The following is a 25,530-nucleotide window of genomic DNA, read 5'->3' as shown; positions in this document are numbered from 1 at the left end:
ACGTGGGCGTGGGCACTTGGTTGATGTAACTAAACTGCCTACTACAAGGTAGGCAGGGCAGGCCCGAAAATCCGTTCGTTGGCGGGAGGCGCTGCACCTGAAATCCGCCGCACGGCCCTCGACTATTGATTGATGACCTGGAGCAGAGGAACAAGGACCTAGATAATGTACCACATGAAAGTTTCGGCAGCTATTCGGGTACGGTACAGACCAATGGCTTCCAACCTGGAAAATTGCGTAATAAGCTGCTCTGTTCGGTTCAAGTTCTTGCTATCCTTGGGAGAAGACAACCATGATAGTATGGCCTGTATCCAGATCCATTACGTTCAGTCTTATGTAGAATAGGCAGGAGATGTCTCCTTTCCAGATACCGAATTGGTAATCCTGAGTCCCAAAAGCGACACCCGGGCTCAGGGTGTCACGATCATTGACTACTTACAAGGTACAGACGGGATAGACCGACCTAATCCATGAGTTCATCCCAACATGATGGAGCCCTGCTGTCTCTCTCGTCAATGGTGTGCTGTCAGACGTCTAGCTCATATTATGCATACAGGCTGAGTTGTGCTTTGTCAAGTCAACTCAACTCAGACAGATTGAAATCATTGGGATCTAGCTCAAGCGCATCCGTTCATGATTCATAAAAACACACAATGATCGCTTTCTTTACTCTCTCGTCTTGAGCAATCTCAAACATGCCTTACACAAACGGAATCCGCTGCCGCCAACGAAACCGACGTGCCGGGCAGATCGGGATCCTGGCAATGGGGCCTGAGCTGACGAAAGGAGCCCCCCTGCGTCTCCAAACGCTTGGGTCTTCTAGTAGCCTTCGATCTTTGTAGAACAGCTCCGCAAGCAGCAGGGGGCTATATGTTGTAGTACTATCAACTATGAACTGTGAGGTGTCATCTCCTTACAAGCAGTGTTTTTGTTGTTGAGATATCTTTGCTATCTTGCTCGCCGACCCTAGTTCACTATTGCATACTGACACAGGAGCTCACCGCCGGCAAAGACATCACTGCAGCTGTATGTAGGCCGGAGATGAGTGTGCAGCCAGGGAGTAGTACCGTCAACTTTGTCCTGGACAGGAGACCCCTGGGAACGCTGGCTTTCATGGACGACTAGCATACCCCATGTGTGGAGGAGGACAAAATCGGTTGTATTGTAGCACCACAGCGGCCAACCCGCTTCTGCATTGCATTTCTCGATTCCTACATTTGACAGCCCGGGAAAGGAAAAAGAAAAAGAGCAAAAGAAAGAATTTTGAAAAGTAAACACCAAAAGGCGAGCAATATGCCATTAATGCTGCAACCAGTGATGCTACCAACCATTGAGCTTCAGGCGGTGTGAATAATGTTTGGACATTTGCTCCACACTTCTGGAAGTGTGAAAGGGATGACCCGCAACCCTTCACGACAGTCGGCAAGTTGTGGACACAAGAAATGGCGCAGTCCCAGGCACAGAAAGGCGTATTAGCGCGCCATTTCTTCAGTCTCCAACTTGGTCGGTATAGGGCACATGGCTCTGAAGTGGGGGGGTACGGGAGCTTCTAGTCTGTTGCGTTGCACTGCATTCTTCTGGGAGATCTGATATCATCGCCCCGTCTTGGAAAGCCATTGACCAATCAAAGGCTCCGCCAATTCTCTGACAGCTTGTAAATGGTCTTTAGAGCTTTCGGCGAACTACTAGTATAACGTCATCTGCTGTCAACTCCTGTGCAACTTTTAGTGTCCGTCCAAAAAGGTCAAAGTATGTTGCCACTACTAGAGTAGGTAATCATCTTGTCGGCCTGGACTGACTAAGGAGAGACATGTGACTTTTTGCATACAAGGTGCGACCGAGGGCGTTTTGGGCTGGACAGAGCAATACATGCACGTATTCCGGGTACGTCAGGTTTGATAGCTGGAGCATGAATATCGTGAGGATGCATGAACCATACAGGCTTGACACGCTTGATAGATCTGCCAAAGTTGGAAGACTGAATATCCTGGGTCTGCCATGGCACGATGCAGCTCCTCAAGTCCGCCGATATACTATAGTCGCAAAGCCCTAGACGGGCTCCCTGGATTCGAATCCACCAATATCAACTGTATTCGTGGATTTGTTGTTCTAATGGCATTGTCATTGGCTAAAGACGTTCAAAAGCTCTACCTGGACCTCAATACAACCAAATTAATTCGCGACCCATCTCCACAATGTTCCAATAAGAACCTAGACTCGAGAACCTGTGGTGCTTGAATCGAACATTGAAAACACCTGCTCCCGAGGCTCTGAGAGCCCAACAGGCGAAAAGCATTCGTCTTCAAAGCAGCCATGACCAAACATCATATTGCACGGACAGCGGCAGTGCTTCACAGATAAAAAGAAGCATGATGACGTACACCTTTTTCAACATCGTCTGCTGAATGCCACTCGTGACAAGATGGTTTCGTGATTCATCTTACCAGGCAGAAGGTGGCTTGGTAAGCAGGACAATTCATCTCAGCCTCGGTATTTGTCCAAAGGGTCTGATGATACAGTAATGCGGAGACGCCACCAACTCAATCACTGCTTCTCTGGATTTGGGCCTGCCTTTAGCATGGGCCTTTGGTCCGTCATTGTAAGAACTTGTGTGGAGTGTCAGAATCAAACGACCATTGTTAGAGGTCATTCCCAACATATTGTCCTCTGAAGAGCAGGTTTTCGCGAGTCAGGCGGTAGGTACTGCCTGAGATCTAGCAGACGACTTCTGACAAAGTTCCCAATCGGGCGCTCAGATACCGCCACAGGCAAGTTGAGAACGAATGGCAAAGCCCCAAGTGAGACACCATCTAGACCAGGCCAGTGTTGGAGGTGTCGGTGGGGTCACGATGGTCAGACTGTGTGTGTCGATGCCTGAGAAGTTATGGACAGGGACAATTGCGCTTTGTCAACTCATCGCAGTGACTAAGAATCATGCTTTGGCTATCTCTACGATTGACTAATTCCGAAAGTCTTCCCCAATGATAGACGTTCGATGAGGCTGGGTCTCGATGCTCGCTTCTTACATTCGAAAAAACATGCATTCGGCCACCATTTACCATTCGGCAAGGCCTTGATTGTTCGGGGTAGAGAATTTCCTGCGCCAGATTCTCGTCAGAAAAAGCCACAAATGCAACGCAGATGCAAGCCCGAACCTGCACCAACATCTTTATGGCGATAGAGACGGGTGAACAGGCATGGGGTGGCTGTTGGCGTATAGCCTCCAGGAAGGTTATGGACTATATGGTGGAGTGAGGACGACTCAGGGTCCTTTCTGCAGCACGCTCCAGGCGTGTCTGATTCTCTCGCAATAGGCAATAGACGTCGACTCAGGTATATGTCAACTCTCGTGTACCGCTAAAAGTCAGTTAACAGTTATGTGTTGCGGGTTGCCATATCTTAGTTAGCTATCAAAGTTGACTAACTTTTTCCTCAGAGACCCATACCATATCTGGAAGGTACCCGTGATCCACATAAGCTGATTGTGTTCATATTTCACAATCATGACCAATATGCACAGGAGGCCTTCGGGTTGTCTCCATAAGGGACAGGATGCGTAGTGGGTGGTTGTCTTGGCTACACGCCAGGAACTTTAAATCTGTTATTCAAGTTTTGGAACATTGCTAATGCAGTGCAATGCCGGAGGCACGGCGTTTGTTGCGTTCAAACCTGCAGCCACGGCTGACATTTTCAGGTCGGAAGTTCTTCGCCCTTGGAGTGCAAGCGTTTGTGAGATGAGCTATCACAACACTTGGAGGTGGAAGATGGTTCCGGTTGCCAGGGAACAGTGGTCTTGTCCGGGGGTCACATCAGGGTGGAGGAACGACTCGTTTGCTTCGATGCCGAGCTCAATGCCGCGCAAATAGGATTTCGGCCATTGCCTGGATTTCTTCTGTGAAATTTCTTCAACGGCATGCGTTTGTCCCGTATATGATCGAGAGCTCCCTGGTCAGTCATCGCGATTATCGACTGTCGGGATTATAGTGCTTGCATGAGCCGGGAGACCCGCTAATTGCGACCGGGGGTCTTCCATGAAGCCTCTTGCGGCAAAGCTATACCTTGCCTTATTAGCACTACAACCAACCGTCAAGGGTTTGGAGCATCATTACATACATACCTAGGTTACTCTGTTTGAGCAGCCTACTTCAGGGACTAGAACATGGACAGGATGAGTTTCCGATTGGGTCGTCATTTGTGTTGGGCGCCGCCGCCTCCAAGCCGCCGGAAGTCCAGGTTGTGTTTTGGTGGCGCCCCATACTTCCATCTGTGTATCCGTCTATGCATCACTTTCCAAGGCAATGCGTCTGGCAAGGCGATACACAGTATGACAGGAAGGGTAGGAAGAGTTTCGAGTTCGGAGCCGCAAAGGTGTTTCCTTCTTTCTTTCTACTGAGCCTTCTTTTTGAAATATTGGACTAGTCCTCGCGGTCAGGGGATTTAGTAAACTTAAAAAAAAGAAATCCAAACCAAAATGCTGTCATGCCTCAGCCGTCTTCTCTCCTAGGCTACCTACCCTTACCAACATGGACCCCGGCTTGCCCGTGCCCGGTAATGCTGCTTGATACGGACCCATTGCGCTGCATTAAGATTCATCCATCTAGGAAGATTGGGCTACCTATGCAATTGCCGCGTCTTAATGCACCCTCCCGCTGTGGGTTAGATACCGTAAAAGGGTGACTTGCTTCCATTGCAACCAAGGGCAGCCTCCAGAGTACATACCTGTAGCGCCCTGTCGCTTAAGGTAGTTGTAGGGCACCTAGGTAGGCTACCTAATAAGGAAGCAGGGACTCCTAGGTAGGTCAAATATGACAGGGAACACATCATATTCTCGCAATTTCAACAAGAATTCCCCTAAGGGATCATCAAACGTTTGGCCAATGTCGAAAAAAAAAAAACAATAACAATACGCCGTTTGGATTTTCAATAGTCGAGGCGACCTGAGAAAAATCCATATTCGGAAATAATCACTCTGATCAGGCCTCGCTTAGGAATGATCGGCATCGTACCAACGACCATGCCATCCTGTCGGCAGCTATGGGCAATCAGCCGCCTCAGAGCCGCCGGACTGGAGACGCCTAAACCAAAACCCAGACGGCTTTGCTAGGTACAGACAGATACGTACATGTTTATCGGCTGCCAGGACAAAGTTCTCCCAGCTCGCCAGCTTCTCGCACCACGACCATCTGGGGAGGCTTTGGGAGGGCGTGTCGCAGTGTCCATGGTTGTCCTGTGCTAGTGGTGACGCAGAGTGTCTCGGTGCATCGGTTCGTTCGGGCTCCCAAAGCACCCTGGCACCCGTCGTCGTTGGCTTCCAGACCCTCCGCCAGTCGTTTCTACCTCCCGCGGCTCAACAAACAAAGTACGACCGGCCTGCAACACTATACAGGAACACACGCTGTTCCTGCTTCCCAAGGCAGCACGAGTACAGCTTTGGAGTCATGCATCAACTACTCTCGGTGAGTCAGCCGACAACATCTTGCTTCCCCCTAAGGTATCATATCAGTAGGTGCTTCGAGCTAGCAGCCTGTGGGCATAAGCGTGTTTCGGCTTCTTCCCCTTTGCCAATGTGTTAGTATTTGCACCTCTCCCTCTGGCTTTCGCGATCTATCACCTTGAAGAGGGTGGGCCTCAATCGAGGACATATCACCGCTAGTCCAACAAAAGTCCAATGAGGGCCGGCGTGGTGTGGTGGCTGGCATGAGAGGGCACCGAACGATGCCCTGATACATTCTTCCCGGTTCGCGGTTAAGGTTTGTACACCAGGTGCTCTCACCACTGTTTGTCGTCCAGCCCGATTCAGACCGTTGGCTTGCCTGTTCCTGCTTCCCAAAGGCAAAAAAGAAGCATACGCACACATTCTTTCTCTGTTTGTTCGTACATAAAAAAAGTATACTCGGAGCGATTGTGGTGTGCTGCATAGGTATGCAATCAAGGCAATGGCTACGCTGATCTGGTCTTGCTGCAGTATTTTACTTGCTTTTCGAAACACGCCGCCGGGTAAGCAGGGCCGGACACCATCATATTCGACAGCATCTGGAGACTCCAGCGTTTGTTCTTTTCCCGCGAGTATCTGCCTTGCTGCATTCCGAGCCTCGTGGCGTATGTATTCCCGCTGCCAAGGGATCAGAGGGACGGTCGAGACAACAAAGTCGCAAGGCGCAGCATTGGAATCTCCCTTGCTGTTATGCATCTTTGCACAAACATTCTTTTTTGCTTCAAGCCCGTTCCGCCCAGCGTCCGCCCAAAACAAGCTCCACCTAGACTTGCCAAGGGAATTCCCTGTCTATCATTACTCTTGTCCTCTGCCTCACAATCCCTCCTGTTTTGTTGATCCTAAAAATCTGAGAGCCTCCTCATCCTCATCCTCTCCCCATGTCTTTCCCATCTCTAGCCTAGGCTCTAAGGACTTATATTCCCTTGATACCCCTTAGCTTCCGAATCCCCCACCCTCCAAAGGATCTACCACTCAACTATTATACTATACTGTCTTGGTTGACCACCATCCTCGGTGGATAGTCCTCTATAAACATCCACTGCCCCGCCATCCGGCCTTACATCGAGATCTGATCGGACCTGATCATCGATGTTATCCTGATCTTGGACTTATTCAACCCTTTTTAGAGGTCTCATTGAGATACCATGAGCATGGCGGACCACAGGCTGGCGGACTTAGACGTCATGCAATATAACAATGTTGATGGAGCCCGGACTCTTAGGGACAGGCCTGTCAGTCGGATTCAGCTAGGAAAGAATTTCTCTTATCCTCGGCCTGATGGGCATGCTATTCGACATGAACAATCAGACAGCCGGTCATCAGTCACTTCCAGCGGCTCCCTCCCTGGCATGACAGATAGCTCCGACTCTGAAGCTTCTGCTGAGGATGATTACCACTACAATACCTCAGCGAGCGAGTTGTGGGATAGCTTTTGGCCGGCTGGAACCAACAAATCTCACCATCGACACAAACACCAAAATTCGAGCATATCCCAGTCGCAGACTCCAGATCGGTTTTCTCTCGATTACTACAAAACAACAATTGTCGAAGGACCAGATGACGATTCGGTCACCATCACTCAAGCCAGCCAGGAGCAGCCTGATACGAATACCTCGCAGTGGCCGCTGTCGAAGCCACCGCTCCCAAGGCCTAATTTGAAGCCTGCCAGGAACACAACGTCGTATTCTGTCTATCCCAAATCAACACCACTGCCGACTCGGATCACACAACTCCCGCCTCGTATCTCATCTATGACCCCTGAGCCACCTAGTCGGCTTTTGAAAGGAAGCAAATCCATTTCCCATCTCAAACATCGAGTGGCGCCACCGAGTTTGGTGCTGACCCCATCAACGACCCCCAATACGATCATATCTTCGCAGGCAGACGTCGCGGCAGCTGATTCTCCAGCTCGATTACGTCCATCAGTATCTTCATACAACATCAGAGAGAAGTCAGAGTACCACGCAACAACCTCGCCTTTCCCAGTACCGGTCCCGCCCATCCCAGATCAGTTGAGATCGGCACCACCTCAGATCGAGCGCTTTGTCTCTGTCTTCGATTTCGACTCAGACGCCGAGTCAACCAGTGAGAACGAAACATTAGCTAAGCGAATCGCGAGAGGTCTGCAACAAAAGAAGAGCCTCAAGGACATCGGGTCCAAAAAGGCTGACAATCATACCAAGGGCCACAAGAAGAGCGCGAGCGAAAAGAGCAGTCTGAGTCCCGAGAAAAAGACAGCCGCCGCCATGCTCGCATCAGGAGGCAGCCTCGGACGTAAAAGGGGCGGCTCCTTGGGGCGAATGTTGGGACTCAAGAGCAATAAATAACTATTGTTTTCTGCTTGTGGTTACTCCCGTGTCTGCGCGTTCATTTACTGCAAACGACTTTTATTTTATTTTTCTCTTAATTTGCATTTGTCCTTCTGTTTCGATATGTTCTCTATTGACTTTCTCCATGTTGGCGCATGTATGTCCACATGTATCATACTATTTTACAATGTGAGGTTCTTGTGCCTACCTTCTGCCATCTTTCTTTTCTCCCTCCTCTTCTTATTTTCTTTTGTTCTCTCATTGGGACTGCTAGATCCCCATGACGGCCGCGACATGAATGGGTTCGAGGGCGAGTTGCACGAAACATATTGACTGCCATGTCAGAAACGAAACGGAGTACTGGGCATAAGTGGCCATGGGCGCCGAGCATTTAAATGGGAGGCTATTGAGCCTGGAGTTGTCGGGAGTGCTACAGCCGTTGCTGGCGCTGGTTTTTGTTTATAAATATATTCCCGGGCACAGCTACTAGGCTGGAGGCTCATTGAGACTGAAGCCTTGAGGGATACATCCAATGCATGTTTACTCATGAATATATTGATACTCGCAATCAAACAACCAAACCTCGCAACCAGCTTTTGTTTAGGAGCCCGTTTCCCTGCAACTGTCAGATTACCATATTAGAAAAACACAGTTCTCATGTTCTGTACAACTTAGCAGATCGCCATCGGGCTCGGCTGCATCACAGAGAGAATACTACGGAAGATTTCCCTTGGACCTTTTCAACGATTATGCTGCCATGCAAAGCCTCTGACGCAGTACAAAAGCTTCTTTCCGCTTTCGGCTCTGGACTTTTTGCTCAGATGAAATGAAGAAGTCTTTCAAGGTGCGTTTATACTCCACAGAGTTTTGACCCTACAACTCTAAAGATGAGAGGGAATCTTGTTTAGGGTTTGGCTATGGCCGGTGATCCCCTGTTCCCTTCAGCCTTTTTTATTCACATTGTATACATACATTTAACAAAAAGAATTGTAAAGGAAGCGCAGAGAAAGAATAAGAAAAGAAAAGAAGGAAAGAAAGCTCTTGCATACGCACAAAATGGAGGCTTTTCTCATACTTCGAGACACGCATAAAGCGGGGCAAAGTATGAAAGATGAGATGATGATGAAGTGTGTTTTCTTATTTTCCTTTTTCACCAATGCATGGCCATGTATAGATCTTACGTAAGCATGCATTCCGTGGGAAATCAATTGCTATTTCCAAGTTGTATGTGTGATATTCATACTCTGTGCATTGCACTTTTACGGATCACTGGAATCACCCACTCAAGCCATGATAGATGGCGATCAGAGGAAGATTACATGCAATAAACTCGTATGGAATGAACCTATAGTAATGAACATGAAGAGATCCTAATTTTCGCGTGTTCCAGCGACAATATCCCCTAGGGTGGAAAACTATTTGTGGCTATATGTCAGTGGCTGTCCTGGTGGCTTACATGTACCCAGGCTTTTCATCTAGTGCAAGGGACAGGACTTGGCCCAAGGAGAAGAAAACAAAAAAAAGTAGAAAGGGAAAGACAGGAAATCATAGGAATAAGAAAAATAAAAAGGTCCCAAGCCCGCATACGTCAAACGTGCATAAGCTCAGGGGTAACTCATTCACACCCTCCTCCTCCTCCTTGCATAAACGCGCGCACCGGCCGTTTGGGGAAGCAAGACATGCATAACTTGTGAAAAATAGTCGCGTGTCCGGGAGGTCTTTTGATTATGGCCAATACTCTGTCAGGGAGACGGGGGACATGATTGCAGAATGGATTGGAGGAGCAAGGAGGGGAGACCTTGATCTGGACTTGTATTCAGGCCATGGTGCAAGAGAAGGAAAATGGGAAAGACTAGTTTTCTCTCCCTCCTCCTCCTGTCCTCCTCCTCTTCCCTCCTCCCTTCACTAGCTAGGTACAAGGGAAAGAGGAGATGGGGAAAAAAGCATATTCCAATATCCCTGATTCCTCTGGAGACAGAAAATGGTAGTCCGCGGGGATAAAAAAGTCCCAAGCTTCCGATAGGACACCGTTGGTTTTCTTGAGACATTTCGTTCCTGAACAGGGGAACCAAAGCCGTTGATCGTTATACGGGCTGGAGGAGAGAGACAGTCAAAGGGCAGCCAAGAGGAAAAGGAACAAAAAAGGGCTTACCTAGCCGCGGACCCTTTTCTTGCGCAAGTCCCCCCGCCCTTTCACACTCTGGACGTCCCATACTTTTTTCCGACAAACACCTTACCTTGTTCTTTTCCATTTTCAGCTGGTTTGGCCTCGTATCGGTCTCACTCATTACTTTGTTGAGAGGAGTATGAATATCTGATTCTTTTTTTAAGGCCCGCCACCACCAACCAAAATCCAAGACGTAGAAGTTTGTGGAAATCACTTGGCTTGGTTCCCAAGAAAGCAAGGAACCTTATGCGCTTTGTGTAATGCATAAAAAGTTCTCGCATTCTTTCGCCATGTTTTCATTGCCCCCAGTGGTCTTCATTCAATCTTCTGTCTAGGGAGAAACAAAACATCTATCACATGGTAGATGGGAATGCGGAGATTTCAACTTGGCCAAATCGTACGTTTTTGAAACAATAGGTCACTCGATATCCTTCATTACTCGCACATCTATCGTACGCTCTTCTCTCACATCAGGGAGCTTTTCCATACCTTCATATACATTGATAAACATTCGAAGAAGAAGAAAAACGCCCCAGCCCATGCATTCGTGATCCGTTGCCCCATTAGATTCGTTCGTTTTCCGTGAAGATGTCGTGTCCATATACTCTAAAACCATTTGCCACTAGGCGGAGGGTATGAAACAAATTATCGAGAATACAAAATACAAAAGCCCCTGAGGGTAATAATAGGTAGGTAGTCCATTCGATCATGACAGTCATGGCGAAATCATGGTCGAATTGCCCTTGGGCACTGGTCTGGATATTTCGTACTGGCGCTGCCGATCGATCGCCAAATCCTTTTCCGCCGCTCGCCTCAAAATTCGACCGGCCATTTCGCGCTTTTCTCGGGCTCGGCGCTTGGCAGCTTGGACATAGGGGGTATCGCCAGTGTATCTCCCATAACGTCGAATACCGAGCGCGCCCTTCTTGCCGTAGCCAGCACTGAAGAACCATCTGCTTTGCTCTGCATTGTCCATGTACGCTCCAAGCTTCATCTTGAGCAGTCGGTGACTCTGAGCCCACTGAAAAGCCGGGTCGGCCCGTAGATCCTCGGCGTAGCAGAAGCTGATGATTTCATTCAAGCACGTGACAGCGTGCGGCAAGCGAAATTGGTCTCTGTTAAAGATGAGAGCAACAAGAGCCAACAACATGAGGGTGAGCAAAGTGAGGATGATTGCTAGCACTGGGACATTAGGGTACATTCGTACGATATGATCAGGTGCTGTCAGCGCCATGAACATGCCTCCAGCCAAAACAGGTATCAGAAACGAAAATGTTGCAAACAGTGAGATGAACGCCACTTTCCAGTGGCCGTGCTTGAGGGCCTTCCACGTCGACTCCAATGGGAGGCAAGCGGCGTAGTCGAGCAAAATTGAGTTCCTGGCCAAGGAACCTTCTACGCGTGAAAGCTCCCCCCAAGGTGTGAGGATGCGCAGCGTCAGATCAAGAGACTGAAAGACGAGGAAGATGATCATTCCTAGCAACGCTGGTACGAAAGAGTACAGGAAATTGGCAGCCGAGAACGCGCCTGGTATGGGTGCAGCGCTGATGAGGGGCACGAAGCCGCTTCGAATATCCGTTTTGGGGTTGAAACAAATAACGAACAAGGTGATGAGAAGAATACCGGTTGCAACAGCCCAAAAGCTGACCTGCGTGTCTCGAAAGCACCACGGCAGATAGCGGTTGCGTATACCTCCTGCAGACGGCATCACGTTTGGTGGCGCTCCGCGGGGGCCCTTTTCATGCACATAGTCGCCCAGTGATTCGAAATTGACCTTCTCGTCGTGAGCCGGAGAACCAATGCCATACCAGAGGTTTAGCTCCGGTGCCTCTGGAGAACGCCAATAGCCAAGGCGCTCAATATTGCTGAAGAGCATGTGTCTCATGTCGTTCCGTCTCACTGCATTTTCCGTTCCCGAAAACTGCTGTGCAGAATTGCTTGGTGCGAGGAGGGCGATGATGTCGGCAAGTGTTCGCATATCCCACTTCGGCCCCAGACCAGTTCTTCGATGATGCCAAAAGCCTGCCAAAAGCAATGTCGCTAACAACATGAAGACGTACAGGGCGACAAGAACCCAGGCCACACCTTGTACGGTGCACCAAATCCACTGCTCTTCGATATATACAACTGTGAACAAGCAACTTTGCAAGGGTATTGTAAAGTTCAAAAGCCAAGTCATGATGATGGGTATTCGAACTCGCCAGGTGCTGACATACTGCGGCCACAAGAACGTCTTGGGATATAGGGGCAAGAAACCCACATTTCGTCGTGATCGTACATCTTCAGCTGCCAATGCTGAGAAAGGCAAGACCCTGAACGCAGCCGTGATAACGATTTGGGCGTAAAGAAGTATCAGCGCGGCCAGAAACTGAGGGAATATCCGGAAAAGAAAGTAGCCGCCGTCATAGATTGTGCCACTGTAGGCCATGAGACCTTGCTGGCGATCAGAAAAGATGGCACAAAATATGAGTGCTGCAACCATCAAAACGCATAGTCCAGCTAATATGAACAGACAAGGCAGGCGCAAGGTCCAGGGCTTGTAATCAAGACGAGGAAACATTGATGCCATTTCGGGATCATCCGTGAAGACATCACTCTGAGACTGCCAGTTGTCGATATCCCGCGGGGACCGTCTCGGCGGGGGTGTTTGCTCTAATTCGTCCATTCGATCCACAAACTTGATCACATCTTCAGGGCCCCAAGGATGGCCATCGTCCTCATTGCTGGATACTGAATACGGCACTCTGATAGTGCCACTTGAAAGCGGCCGCAGCCAGCTTGGTCGTCGTCCAAGCGGAAGCATTGGTTGGTTGGCTTGCGGATCCTCGGAATTGGTCCGTTTCCGGTGACGACGCAATGCCGCCAATTCTTCCTCGGGGGTCAAAATGTTGCGCGGGGCATTTGGGTCTGGATCAGCAGTAGACACCGGGATGTAAGCGGCCTTTGGCTGGAAGAGACCCGGTATCGACGAGGGAAGATATCTCAGTATTGGGTTTGTGGCCTGGCTGGTGGAGGAGGAACGAGCTGCAGACATAATGCGGCCATCGTCTCTTGGTTGCGTCATGGTTTCCAAGGCATGAATGATGTACGGCGTGCTGTCTACGCCTGGTGTAACGGATGTCTCGACATTTCTGACAAGCTCGTCTCGGAAATCCGAGACTACCCAGTCGGTCGTCGGCGGTGGTGAAGCGGTCATGGTGACTTGGTTGGGATGGAAGCGAACAATCGGTCGAGGGTCTACTACAGGCTCTCGGGCAACATGATATGTAGGAGCCCGTCGCCGTTGCTGAGGCTGAGGCCGAGCCCGTGCCCGAGGCCGTGTTCGTTGTGGTCGCCTTGTTGGTACTGGGCTGTCCGGCTCGGGAGTCGAGGGAGGAGAAGGAAGATATGGTACAACGGTGGGAGGACTTGGCGGTGCCGACTCCTCCGATCTCTGTTTTAATGGAGCGTGGATGACGGTGATCTGCGAAGCCGAAGTGGGAGCAGTCGCATTCGAAGAGTATGTTCTATAGGTGTAATCGGAGCCTGTGGTGGTTTTGTTTTCCTGTTAGTGAGAGTTGCGCTTGTTTCTTCACTGCCCGGTTTCCTTCTTCTTCTTCTTCTCTTTCTCCGGCGCATGCACAAGCAAGCTGAAAGATAAGAATTGACAACAACAAAAACAAGGTGGAGATTAGGCGACATGACATACGGTTCTTTCTGACATAGTCGTGGCCGAGGCCTTGGAAATTCATGCTTGCGTGGAGGTCTTGCTGCAGGTCCCAACTCCACTCTCGGGGAATTGGAACCAATTGCTACTACTAGTACGAGGTCAAGCGCAGCGTCTGGCAGATCACTGATGCAAGGAAATGTGGAAATGCATCATGGGCGACTGCAGAAATGAAATATGGTTGGAAGGCATCAGGGCAAGAGGCTGGGTGGACGCATCCCAGGGTGCGAGTTGGCGCTGTAAATCCGAGGTTGGGTAAGGTGGGCAGTATAGCAACTCCCCAGCCCCCTCAGTTCAGCGTTGTATAGGACATACAGATGAAACATTGTGAGAGAGTAGAACAGGAACGCAGCAAAGTCTTGAAGGAAAACGCCCATGGAAGTCATGAGATATATCATATGAGAAGAAGTGGTCATTATTCTCGTTTCGAAATTGAACTTAAGATTTCGGGTTTGAACTGTCGTACAAGCTTAAAAAGCACATGTTTACATGTCACTTGGAATTGGGTTCTGAGTCTATTAGTGATGATGGCACGTTTTGCACGCTGAACAAGCTCGCGTCAGACACGCTAAATCGAGGCCCAAGCTCCTGGTGCTTGGCCAATTGAAGCCTGCATCATCTGCCAAGGGGCCAGGGCCAGCTTGGCAAGCTCGCTGTCGACTGTAAGCTTGTGGGGTCTTGGTGGGGTCCGCGCCATCGCCGCCCACTTTAGCGGCGGGCACCAACGATCAGATGGCGGGGAGGTTGGAGAGCACCGCCCGGGGTCCGTGGGTCAGGACTCACAACTCCATCACATCATTATCATGTTTGCACGCACAACTTGAGCCACAAATACATTGCTTCGAACCAGGTAAGTCGCCTAGTCCAAACGGCATAAAAAGCGGGATGAAGTGATACTTCCTGCCACGTATATGCTACTCTGCCCAACTCCATTGCTAATGTTATAAGGTGTCTACCTGCCTTCTGGGCTGCCTATGTACGGTGCCCGAAGCAAGTGAATGCAAGGCCTGAAGAAAGAAAGAAAGAAAACAAGAGGCAGGAAGTCCCAAGGAACAGGTAAGGTGCTGCTTATTCTTGGCGTTACGTCGGTTGCATTTGCGACCAAATGATGTCAATCCTGTCATAATTCAACAGGAGCTGTCAGTTCATGTCAAATGGTTGTTGTATTACTGCTTGAATCCAAGTCTTATCATGTCCTTTTTGTCTTGCTAGACGTTGCAATCACCCATAAGAGTATCCGGAGCTGAAGATATAGCGATTGCCAGCGCAGACAATTGGTCGAAAGCTGAACCAGCATTGGAAGAAAGAATACGTATACGCATCCCAAAGTTGCAGGGGCAACAAAGGCAGACCCAGGCAGCAAAACCTCAGCCTTGCTGACATTTTTGGTGCAAATCCCAAACGTCCGCAAAAGCTGGGGGTAAGCTGAAGCGCGCCGAAGAATCCTTCGTTTGAGTCCAGGTAGCGCGGCCTCAGCTGTGATGTGTCGCCTGTCACAAATCAGGCACTCAGATCAATCAACACATTTCCTCCCAACATGATACTTCAACTCGCCGGTCGGAGCTCGACAACGCATGGTTTTTATTGATCAGTATGCCTACCCGTGCGCGCCACTTCGTATCCGAGCTTCTCTGGATGCTCAGAGAATCGTTATGGCATGTCTACCATAGGCTCCAGAAACGGCACCTGTTGCCGCACGAGCAGCGTGAGGACATTGAGCTGGCTTCTCATCAGCGCTCAGGGACAGGGCCGATTCAATTCAAGCTTTTCCCAAGGTATCGAAAGGTTGGGTTATTGCTCTTACCCGAGTCTGGAGCGACGCCCAAAGTAACCGCAACGAATACATTTGCAGGAGGCAGTCCGTCATATATTTTCCAGTTTCCTCAAGAGATCCAACTATTACTAATCAACCACATGGATTTTATGGATATTCGTTCACTTCGCCAGACTTGCAAATATTTCTCTGATCTCTATACCCCTAGGATCATTTCTCGTCGATTTGGCGGCCCCTTAGGCTTGCGCAAAGAATTGGAGCACTACTGTCGGGTCTGTCATTATCATTCCCCTTTCCTATATCGTGAAGACCTTACTTGGTCATACGATCAGGGTAATTTATTCTCTTCGTGCTGCTGGTTTTGTTATCCTGGAAGACTCTCTGTAAGCAGATTTTCTACAGCTATCAGGCCTGTTGGGCAATGCATTTTTGGCTCACGATGCGCATTTGGAAGCACAAATAAGTCCGGAGCTTGAAGAATACAATTTTGCCCCCTGCATTCTTTTTGTTTACTCGGGTGTACTGGGACGCATTGACTAATTCGCAAACCAAGTGCAAGTGGTGCGGCGACCAAATCAGACGAGATGCAAGAATCCGCGACTTCCATCCGCACTGCTTTCAGAAATATATTGTTAGCTTGTGGGTCTTCTTCCTTCTGGGACTTTGCCAGGCAATGCTGATCGTAAGTGGCATCGCATTGGGCTGGAGTTATTACAGAACGGTGCGCTCAGTGGTCGGGCCGATCACGGTAAGTATTGATTCGATGTCACGAATCGAGAGCAGATATTCACCATTCGGGCAATGGACTGATGTAATGCAGGCGAGCTTCATACTTGCTTTCGTTCGTTACCTGTTTCTTGCATGGCGTACCACTCGGGACTGGAATTACCACCATTCACTGCGAATCGAGGTGATCATGACGCTATTGTGGATTTCACCTGTTTACCACATCACATACACATCGCCCAAACAGACGATATGCTTGGTGGTATTTTGGATTAATATGTGAGTATACGAGAGTAGCCGACACGCTGCTAGTTTCTCGCGATTATTAACTGATATTTAGCATTTTTCACTTACTCAACAGCGCTGGGTACTGGTTCTTGGTGTCCGGATACACTATAGGCAGCCATTATGTTCCTGGCCAACGCGTCCAGGGAAAACTGGCACACTGGCTCATTCTTCTCTCCATTTGCTGGGCTTGTCCACAAGCAATCGAGACTACCAAGTTGCCACCTATGTACGCATCATTGTTTGGCGCGCCCGGACGGTGGACAGGCCGCATCTGTGCCAGTTTGTTTGATTGGCACCGCATATGTTCCTGAACTCTCTACTTGAGCTGATACCGATTGTAAGCTTTACTCTTGGTGCGCATTGGATTCATTACAGCGACGAGCACATTCGGAGCGAAAGCTTTTCTACACATACTTCGCTGCTTTGTTGGTACCAGCCATAAATTAAAGCCAAAATGGGGCTGATTTTGCGATATCCCACGACAAACGGAATCTCGAGTAATCAATTCGCCTGATGTTGGGCCCCAATGTGGTCGTCATGATAAAGGTTGAATCTATTTCTGCACCAGACGATGCATAGTGTGGGAATGACCCCTGCAAACTACGAAAAGCCGACGGGGTGTTCACCTTCCCCAAACGATCATGACGACCCATCTGCAGAACCCTGGTTGGTTGCGCTAAGAAATGTCGCATTCCTTAACAGGAACATGGCTGTGAACAGATCGTCACGGCAAAGCCAAAGCCCCATCGGGCAGTTCATCTAAGCAATACTGTGTAGCAGTCATCCACCTCGAAAGCAGACGAGATTGCCGTCTTTTACACAGTCCCACCACCCATTTATAGTCATTCGTGTGTCTACCAGGTCAAGGTGGCATTGCTTTTGGCGCCGCAGCATGGTACCATTTCAGGATTACCGATCTAGGAAGGTCTGCCAAATGTACTCGCAATGATTAAACACCATAAGTAGGCGTTTCTTGGCCGTTCCCATTGCCATGGCTTTCCAAGACCTTGGCGACTCTGTTCTGCTTAGTGTATAGGCTTCCCAAGACTCGATTCGCAATGAGAGTAACCAGCTGGACTATAGCAGCCTCCTGGCTGGGCGGCCTTGCGGCTGCCTTGGCGATTCCTGACACGCACGTCGTGCATGAGCAGCGAACCAGCGAGATGGAGATTGGACTCCGGAAACGAAGCCGACCAGACGGAAAGCTTCAATTGCCGATGCGTATCGGCTTGAAACAGAGCAACCTCGACCAGGCGCCACAATGGCTCATGGATGTATCGCACCCAAAGTCGGAGAAGTATGGCAAGCACTGGACGTCGGAGGATGTGATTGAGGCATTCAAGCCATCGGACTCGACTGTCGAGGCCGTGAAGCAATGGCTTGTGGAGAATGGCATCTCTGAAGGGTATGTTCGGCATTATGTTACTTTACCCCTTGCATAGCTAACATCATAATTCAGGAGGATCAAGCATACTGACAATAAGCTGTGGCTTGCTTTCGAGGCCTCTCTTGAGGAGGCAGAGAACCTGCTGCATGCCGAGTACATGATCCACGAGAACAAGAAGGGACGTCTGGTTACCGACACTGAGAGCTATGCCATACCCAAGCACCTGACCAAGCATATCGATTATGTCACGCCTGGTGTGAAGGGTGTCGACATCACAAGTCGTCTGCGAAGATCCGAGGATATCATTGCTCGTGACTTCGAGCACGCAATCAGGAGGTCGAGGAACCGTCTTCGCCCTTTCGCAGCGCTTGATGAGTCGACCGTTTCTCTGATGGACACGGATGCTGCAGCTACATGCGCCACAGCTATATCGCCAGCCTGTCTCCGAGCGCTGTATGAATTCGATGCACTGAATTCCACCTCCCCGGTGTCATCCAACAATTCCATGGGTATCTTCGAGGAGGGAGATTACTACGCTCAAGCTGATTTGAACTCTTTCTACACCAAGTACGCATCTTACATTCCAGCTGGATGGGGACCGGCCCTGGACGGAATTGATGGTGGTACTGCCCCTGTTGCTGTCTCCAAGGCTGGTGGCGAGAGCAACTTGGACTTTGAGCTGGCTATTCCCATCATCTACCCGCAGACCACCATCGACTACCAGACCGATGATGCCTTCTATGCTGCAGGAGGAGGCAATGCTACGGGTATCTTCAATACCTTTTTTGATGCTCTGGACGGCTCCTACTGCACATACTGCTCTGATGGAGAGTGCGGTAATGACCCGGATCTGGACCCGACCTATCCTGACAGCCATGCAAATGGATACAAGGGCGAATTGCAATGCGGCGTCTATACGCCGACCAACGTAATCTCAATCTCGTATGGTGAGCAGGAGTCAGATCTTCCGGCCTACTACCAGCAGCGTCAGTGTAATGAATTCCTTAAGCTCGGTCTCCAAGGTGTCAGTATCTTTGTCGCAAGTGGCGATACGGGCGTTGCTGGCTACGCGGGCTCGACCGGAGCTGCGGCCAATGGCTGTCTCAAGAGTGGCAAGGTATTCTCGCCGACCCAGCCCAACAGTTGCCCATGGCTCACCAATGTCGGCTCTACCTATATTCCCACGGGCAACACCGTCAACGATCCCGAAGTTGCCACTAAGAGCTTCGGCTCGGGAGGTGGGTTCTCCAACATCTTCCCGGTGCCCGACTACCAGGCTGCCGCCGTGCAGACCTACTACGACACGGCCAACCCGACTTATGCGTACTACACCAACGGTAGCTACGAGACTAGTAGTGGTGTCTACAACCGCGACGGCCGCGGTATCCCTGACGTGGCTGCCAATGGCGACAACATTGCAGTCTACGTGCAAGGTCGTCTGGGAACTGAGGGTGGTACGAGCGCTTCTTCGCCCATCTTTGGTGCCCTCATCACTCGTATCAACGAGGAGAGACTTGCCGCAGGCAAGTCGCCCGTTGGATTCGTCAACCCAACCCTATATGAGAACCCCGACGTGTTGAATGATATTGTCACTGGCAACAACCCCGGATGTGGTACCAAGGGCTTTAGCTGTGCCAAGGGATGGGTGAGCATCTCCAAATTCCGCCTCTTGGCAATAATTTTCGCGATAACTAATTGTGCAAATAGGACCCCGTCACTGGCCTCGGCACGCCAAATTACCCCAAGATGTTGGAGCTTTTTATGAGCCTGCCGTAAAGAGAAGTTGATGCTATGGTTTCAAGAAACTTGTATATTATATAAACCAAGTGGCTCCAGATGACAGTGAAACTCATTGCGAACCCTTACTTTCTCCATTGCGAACCAACATTGGGATCATGCATTCTGGCTCATTTAGAACCTGCCCAAGTTTTTCGGTCTTTGCTCTCAATCGAAAGCCCCGTCCATGTTTAAGCTTTATGTGGTTCTATGACGCTAACACTTGGTATGCATCGTAACTCATTACTTAGGTACGTAGGTATATATACTAGTGGGCTATATGCCCAGGAGATAGCTACTGTATGTTTCGAAAATATGAAAAACGGTTGGCATATCAAACTACAAGTATTTTCTTTACACTGCCTCTTGTGTCAATCCACACACGCACTCATCGATACGCCAATTGACATTGTCATCACGTATATCACTTTGTCTTTTCCCACAATGTCCCTTCTGCGCTCACCAGCACTGACTAATGCGCTGGGCATGGCCAATTTGACCGCACTGGGCGCCGTAACACTCTACTTCAAGAGTCACCACGAGTATAACCTACAGGAGCACGAAGCTCGAATGGACGAGCTCGAGGGGACCTTGCGCGGGCACATAGGGTTAATCGAAGACTCGCTCGAGCGGCTCGAGGGCGGTGCGGAGGCGACGGTACCACGGGGTAGTAAGAGCGAAAGGGCGGAAAAGTTGTATACGAGTCGGGGGAAGGACGAGAAGAAATAAGCAGATTGGAGGTCCCGGGTGTAAAATAATATTGGTCTGCCTCTCCTTCGGGTTGACGAGGTAGCGCGATATATATCTCGATCCCCTCAATATTTTGTTTCATCTTTCGCCGTCTAATCTGCATCTCGGCCTTTATGACGCATCTGAACAATTCCGAATCTGGCGTAGTCATTACGATAATAGACAGGATTCTAGTCAATCATGTACGCGCTTCGGGGACTTCGGTGATATTCAATTGCGCTGGAATGGATAGACATGCATATTAGATACAGGGTGGGTTTTGTGCGAAAAAGATCTAGGGAGATCTGTCTCGACTTGGCGCTGCTCCTTACCGCAACAGTTAGTATGCTTGGCATTTTGCCAGCCTCTATGGAGTCGAGCTGAACTTGATCTGATAGTCATCGCCCTCGAGGGCTGAATGACGCGCAACAGAGGTTGTGCTGGTGATGCTTGGGGATTCTTGCGGAGGCTGGGACGCTGTCGAGAAGGATTATAAAAAGTCCTTGAAGAACACAAGTCAAGGCGGGATCTTGGAGAAGACAGGCATCGAACGCAACGCTTGAAGAACAATCAACAACAGTTAACAAAACCAAAGACAAAGTCGCCCGAGGTTCTTGTGGAATTTGTCAACAAGATCTTATATCATCCAAAATGTTGAGCAAACTCATCATCGCGGCTCTTGTGCAAGCCATCATGGCTAAACCGATCACGTAAGTATCCTTTGTAGTTATCATCATCTCCGGGGAGAAAGAACAAAGTATATTAATCCAGTACACAGACCTGTCACGCAGACAACAACCATGCGAGGGCAGAGAACTGTCACCCACACGAGGCCGACAATCACTTATGCTACCCCTGATGAAAGCATTATCTTTGAGGACTTTCCTGGAGCCACAGCCACGTTCTCGAGCTCCTCCGAGCCCGAGTTTACTCTCGACCCGCGTGCTGCCAAGTTTGCTGGGTCTATTTCCGTCGACACTATTGATGTCTCCATTACCCACCACTCCAAGACCTTGGAGTTGCCCACGACGACCTCTGATCTGGACATTCCGCTCGAGACGGTTCTTGAGAAGCGAGTCCAAAACGTGGTGCAGGCTCACAAGGGACATTCCACTTCTGCGAATGCTACTTGGGTTTGAGTCTTTTACGGTTGCGATCATTGTGAAGTTGAGCAACCAGGTCCCGCCATTGGCTGATTTGTGGATGCCCAGAGGTAGCTAGATATTATAACAGCATGCTCAACACGGATACAAAGTTCCTCTTGTCAATGCGGTGTTTTAGTCAACCTCCAGGTCTCAAGTCATCGAAAGTTGGCCAATCTTTGTCAAGCTCTTGTGGAGCAGGTAGACACAATTAGCAATGCAAGCTACAAAATCTGCATCTGTACTGCAGTGAGATATGCAGTGAGATACAATAACATGACATTCCAACCATGCAAAGACTACTGCAAATTCTGAATGACATGCTCGTTACTTACACAAGGTCCTCGGCAACGACGTGTGGATCATATTGTAGTCATTATGAATCCGTGCAAGACTTATACAGCTGGCTAAGTGACCCACTACTGGGGGAAGTAAGCAGAGAGGTTGAGATGTGCGCGTCGACTTGAAATGAAACGGCATTGATTGTCACAACTGGACGAAAGGAACGACAGGATCGTCTGTCAAGTTCAACGATCGCAATGGGCCTCTTCAGAGCACTCGGAACACCTACTATCCAAGCAGCTCAATGCACTGCCTCTGAAGATCCTATTCTTGCATTACCTGGACGAGATGATTGGCAATGGCTTGCTGAGAGAGCGCCCGTGCCAGCGAAGCGGATCGGGACCCCGCTTCTACAAATAGCTACAACAGACGTTTGACGTTACGGGAATCTGGGGCTTTGGAATTCTCAGGTGTACCGTAGGTGGAAGAAAATGGAGCCCTGATCGTCGTGGTCGTTTGTGATAGTAGTACCAACAAGCCGGCTAACCCGCATGTTGCTCGCACAAGCAGTTGTACCGAGTGTGTTGGCTCAATGGCAGCAAGCCACATAAGCACGGTGATTGTTTGGAGTGGCGTTTCTCCCTCAGGGCCGTATCCGATATGTGACCCCCATTCGAGTGACAACAAGGACGCGCAATAAGCTGTCGTGTTTCTGTCGGAGAAGGGGAAAAAAGAGAAATATTGGGGCCATTGCTATGCTGCGCAGTATCGCCCCGTAGCACGGGACGTCCGGCGTTTATTGCAGGCGAGGCATTTTCAGACGAAGTAAGCCATCAATCATGAGGGAAATTGCAGGTTCATCACTAGCTTGATGCCTATTAACCAAGCAGCGGACAGCAATGTAGGGCAGGACTTGCCTTATGCAATCCTCCTCCTACAGTCCATGGGCGGGTTACATTGTCAAGACCAAAATAAGTATACGAAGTTGACAAAGAGGCTACAGAACAGAATCGAGAAGAAGCATCGGATAGCTCCAGCTTCTAGCCTCCGCTTCCCGCCCCCACGTGCTGTTCTACTCCGCTCCGCAGTTTTGGGGGCAATCTATGCAGTGTATACCTTTGGCGACGACGGCGTCGTATTATCGAAACAAGCATCTAAACACGAGCTGCCGAGTGAGTGTTGGTCAGATGAATACGAATTTATGCTGCCCCGGAGTGTGCACCAGGAATAGCGAGTCGGACAGCAATGCTTGGACTATCTACATTCAATCAACGGTTGAACGGCGCATTTATATAAACGCCACACTGGCCGTTACTGTGGGGTGATTTGGGCGCCTGTAATGGGAGTGAAGGATTACGTATATCAAAGTCATCTCAAATAAAGATATACCGTGTACATCGTGTATTGAACAGGCTGCTGGTGATAATTCAGATGAAACTTTATTCTAGAGCAGTCGATTGCAGGATAAAACTGAACAGCAAGTGCAGTTCCAAGGAAGTCAATTCATTGCTACATAGATCTATTACATGGGAATGTTCAAACTACACAGACGGAAGCTCACATTGAGTTGATTGAGAGCACGAGATTTCGACTTGGTAAGATTGCACGTCGTCCTTGGCTATCTGCATTATGTGAGCACCAAGGTCTTTATGAACCATAGGGAGAAATATACATGCCTGTCTTGAGCTTCAAATATAGGCAGGGCCTCTGGAGATCTACACTGCAGTCATGAATATTGCTTACCGGTCACATTGATCTGCCAATCAAGTTGATCAATTGAGTGTCAGACAAGAACAGTCAACATGGACGATGTTGTTCAGCCTCGTTGTAGGTACCTCCAGGCTCCGGTCCGACAGGCGTCGGGAGAGCGAATAATCAAGCTCGGCGCCGGTCTCGACGTCGTTTGTGAAAAGACCTCCCCAAAGTATAATTGTGCTCGACGATTCAGGACAAGGTTTACCCACGATTTGACACTTTGTATTCTGGGGGACTTTGGTGAAGCTGTGGCTTACTGCCGTGGAGAGGAAAAAGGCTCAGGCTACACCAGATTCGAGAACGCCATCAAGCTCCATAGTGGGGTCTGCTACGTATTTTCGTACCTGACTGAACTCAATGGGATCAAAAGTCGGGGACCTTTTGAGCTCGGTTCACAACTTGACATAGCGGTGCTTGTCCCGAAACCGACGGACGGTACTACCAATGCTTGCTGCCCAGTGAGATCATTGTTGCGTTCATGGGACCGTCGCAGTCGCCTGATCTCAAGATGCGACTTGTGTTTCTCGATGCTTCCCCTCGCCTTGCTCTTGGCCCTGCAACGCCGGGGTCCTGCCGCCGCTGTGCCGTCTGATCACCTCTTTTTGTGATGACGAGGGGGGGATGTCGGGGGTTGGTCGGTTGGGGTCTGGGACCGTGAGTGCTCATCTCACACTCGCGTTCAGAGAGGGAGGACCAGGAACCACCGGAAAGGCAGATACATACCTAAGGTTAGTAGACTGGCAAACCTGCAGACCTGCAGACCTGGGGTGATGAGCATGCGGTTCGAATCCTCCACCGCGGGCGGATACGACCTACCTATCTACACTATAGTACGAGCGAATCCCACGAAATACGATATGCGGCCTCTCATCGTTGACCCATTTCATTAACATCACTCATCAGGATGGGCGAGATAGCAAAAGTATTCCGTAGAGAACGCGCTATCATCGGGGCCACGCGATGATTGATTCCCTCCGCCCCGAGAGCCCCAACAATTGCTGCCAGCGAACGGGGTTCTGGCCCCAAAGAGGGATTGTGCTCCACGGCCCTCCCCGAGCCTGGGACCTTGGTTACTATCTTCCATACTAAGCTGCTAGTAGCAGCTGCTGCGTTGCAACAACGAATTGTTACTTGCGGCTGACGGATCTGGACCATGATTGTGCCCTTGGCGCTCAGCTTTCAGGTGACTTTGAGTTCCTGAATGAAATGCCCATACGAGTCTGGAATTCTGTGCCTGGCCGTTTGGATTCAACGATCCTCGGCAGACACGACTCAAACCCTCGCGTCTAGAATTCTGGACTGCCCGTCTGTCGATGGGTAAGCAGAAAATTTCTGTCACCCTTGGAACTCTCGGTGCTAGATCAGCTCGGCGCAAACTCTGCTGCGTCGCTCACCTTTTCCTGGCACGCACTGGTCCATATTTGCGTGCCAATTACGGGGAAAAGAAGACAGTGTGGTTTCGGTCGTGACACCCAAGGCCGGCCAAGCCTAGAGAGCTTTTTTGCCAGGGGTCCGTGGATACGATGGACGCTAAAAGCTTGGAACCACCGCGGCGCGCCGATTCATGACGAACATGGCGGCAAAGCGGGTATAATACTAATCTGTTACCTGCAAAACCCACCTACGATGCAAGTATCTCATGTACGAAGGGTTGGCTCGGTTGGTGAATCAACTATGTAATCGTCAGCTAGGCCAAAGCCAGTGCTTGCTATGGAAATGTGCGCGAGATGAGATCTGACGTATCTATCTAATCTACACTGCCCACAGGTGCACATCATTTCGGATGATCTTGGAGATAATGTGCCGGTTAGCAGTTGCCAGTGCCATGGAACAAAAAGAATAGTCTTAGGTAATGCAACTTGATTGTCCGACCTACTATTCGTCATATCCAACACAACATCATACTACGAATGTACTCGGTTTACACGAGCGATTATACTATCAAGGTCACGGGACGCTACCTTGCCAGCCTGCCTGGTAGTTCAGCGTTTGGGC

At 49.8% G+C, this 25,530-nt stretch overlaps 5 protein-coding genes across 5 annotated transcripts; 4 read left to right on the top strand and 1 right to left on the bottom strand.

Annotated features, from left to right (window-relative positions):
- Nucleotides 1-6,639: 6,639 nt before the first annotated feature.
- Nucleotides 6,640-7,821, top strand: PFICI_02960 (uncharacterized protein; the record flags this gene model as incomplete). The annotated part of the gene is made up of 1 exon (XM_007831541.1): nucleotides 6,640-7,821. The coding sequence occupies one exon, from the start codon at nucleotides 6,640-6,642 to the stop codon at nucleotides 7,819-7,821; it is 1,182 nt and encodes a 393-aa protein (XP_007829732.1).
- A 2,864-nt stretch (nucleotides 7,822-10,685) lies between these two features.
- On the bottom strand, nucleotides 10,686-13,701 carry PFICI_02959 (uncharacterized protein; the record flags this gene model as incomplete). Its single annotated transcript, XM_007831540.1, has 2 exons — nucleotides 10,686-13,495; nucleotides 13,659-13,701. The coding sequence occupies 2 exons, from the start codon at nucleotides 13,699-13,701 to the stop codon at nucleotides 10,686-10,688; spliced, it is 2,853 nt and encodes a 950-aa protein (XP_007829731.1).
- Nucleotides 13,702-17,522: 3,821 nt separating this feature from the next.
- Nucleotides 17,523-19,627, top strand: PFICI_02958 (uncharacterized protein; the record flags this gene model as incomplete). Its single annotated transcript, XM_007831539.1, has 3 exons — nucleotides 17,523-17,869; nucleotides 17,924-19,496; nucleotides 19,559-19,627. 3 exons carry the CDS (start codon nucleotides 17,523-17,525, stop codon nucleotides 19,625-19,627), a joined length of 1,989 nt encoding a protein of 662 aa, XP_007829730.1.
- Nucleotides 19,628-20,071: 444 nt separating this feature from the next.
- Nucleotides 20,072-20,356, top strand: PFICI_02957 (uncharacterized protein; the record flags this gene model as incomplete). Its single annotated transcript, XM_007831538.1, has 1 exon — nucleotides 20,072-20,356. One exon carries the CDS (start codon nucleotides 20,072-20,074, stop codon nucleotides 20,354-20,356), a length of 285 nt encoding a protein of 94 aa, XP_007829729.1.
- Nucleotides 20,357-21,007: 651 nt separating this feature from the next.
- PFICI_02956 (uncharacterized protein) lies at nucleotides 21,008-21,495 on the top strand (the record flags this gene model as incomplete). The annotated part of the gene is made up of 2 exons (XM_007831537.1): nucleotides 21,008-21,066; nucleotides 21,135-21,495. The coding sequence occupies 2 exons, from the start codon at nucleotides 21,008-21,010 to the stop codon at nucleotides 21,493-21,495; spliced, it is 420 nt and encodes a 139-aa protein (XP_007829728.1).
- Between the last annotated feature and the right edge of the window lie 4,035 nt (nucleotides 21,496-25,530).

Source organism: Pestalotiopsis fici (genome assembly GCF_000516985.1).
Source record: "Pestalotiopsis fici W106-1 unplaced genomic scaffold PFICI_Scf_2, whole genome shotgun sequence".
Taxonomy (NCBI): Eukaryota; Fungi; Ascomycota; class Sordariomycetes; order Amphisphaeriales; family Sporocadaceae; genus Pestalotiopsis; species Pestalotiopsis fici.
The sequence above is the reverse complement of the archived record's forward strand: the minus strand, read 5'-3'. Positions and strand labels throughout refer to the sequence as shown.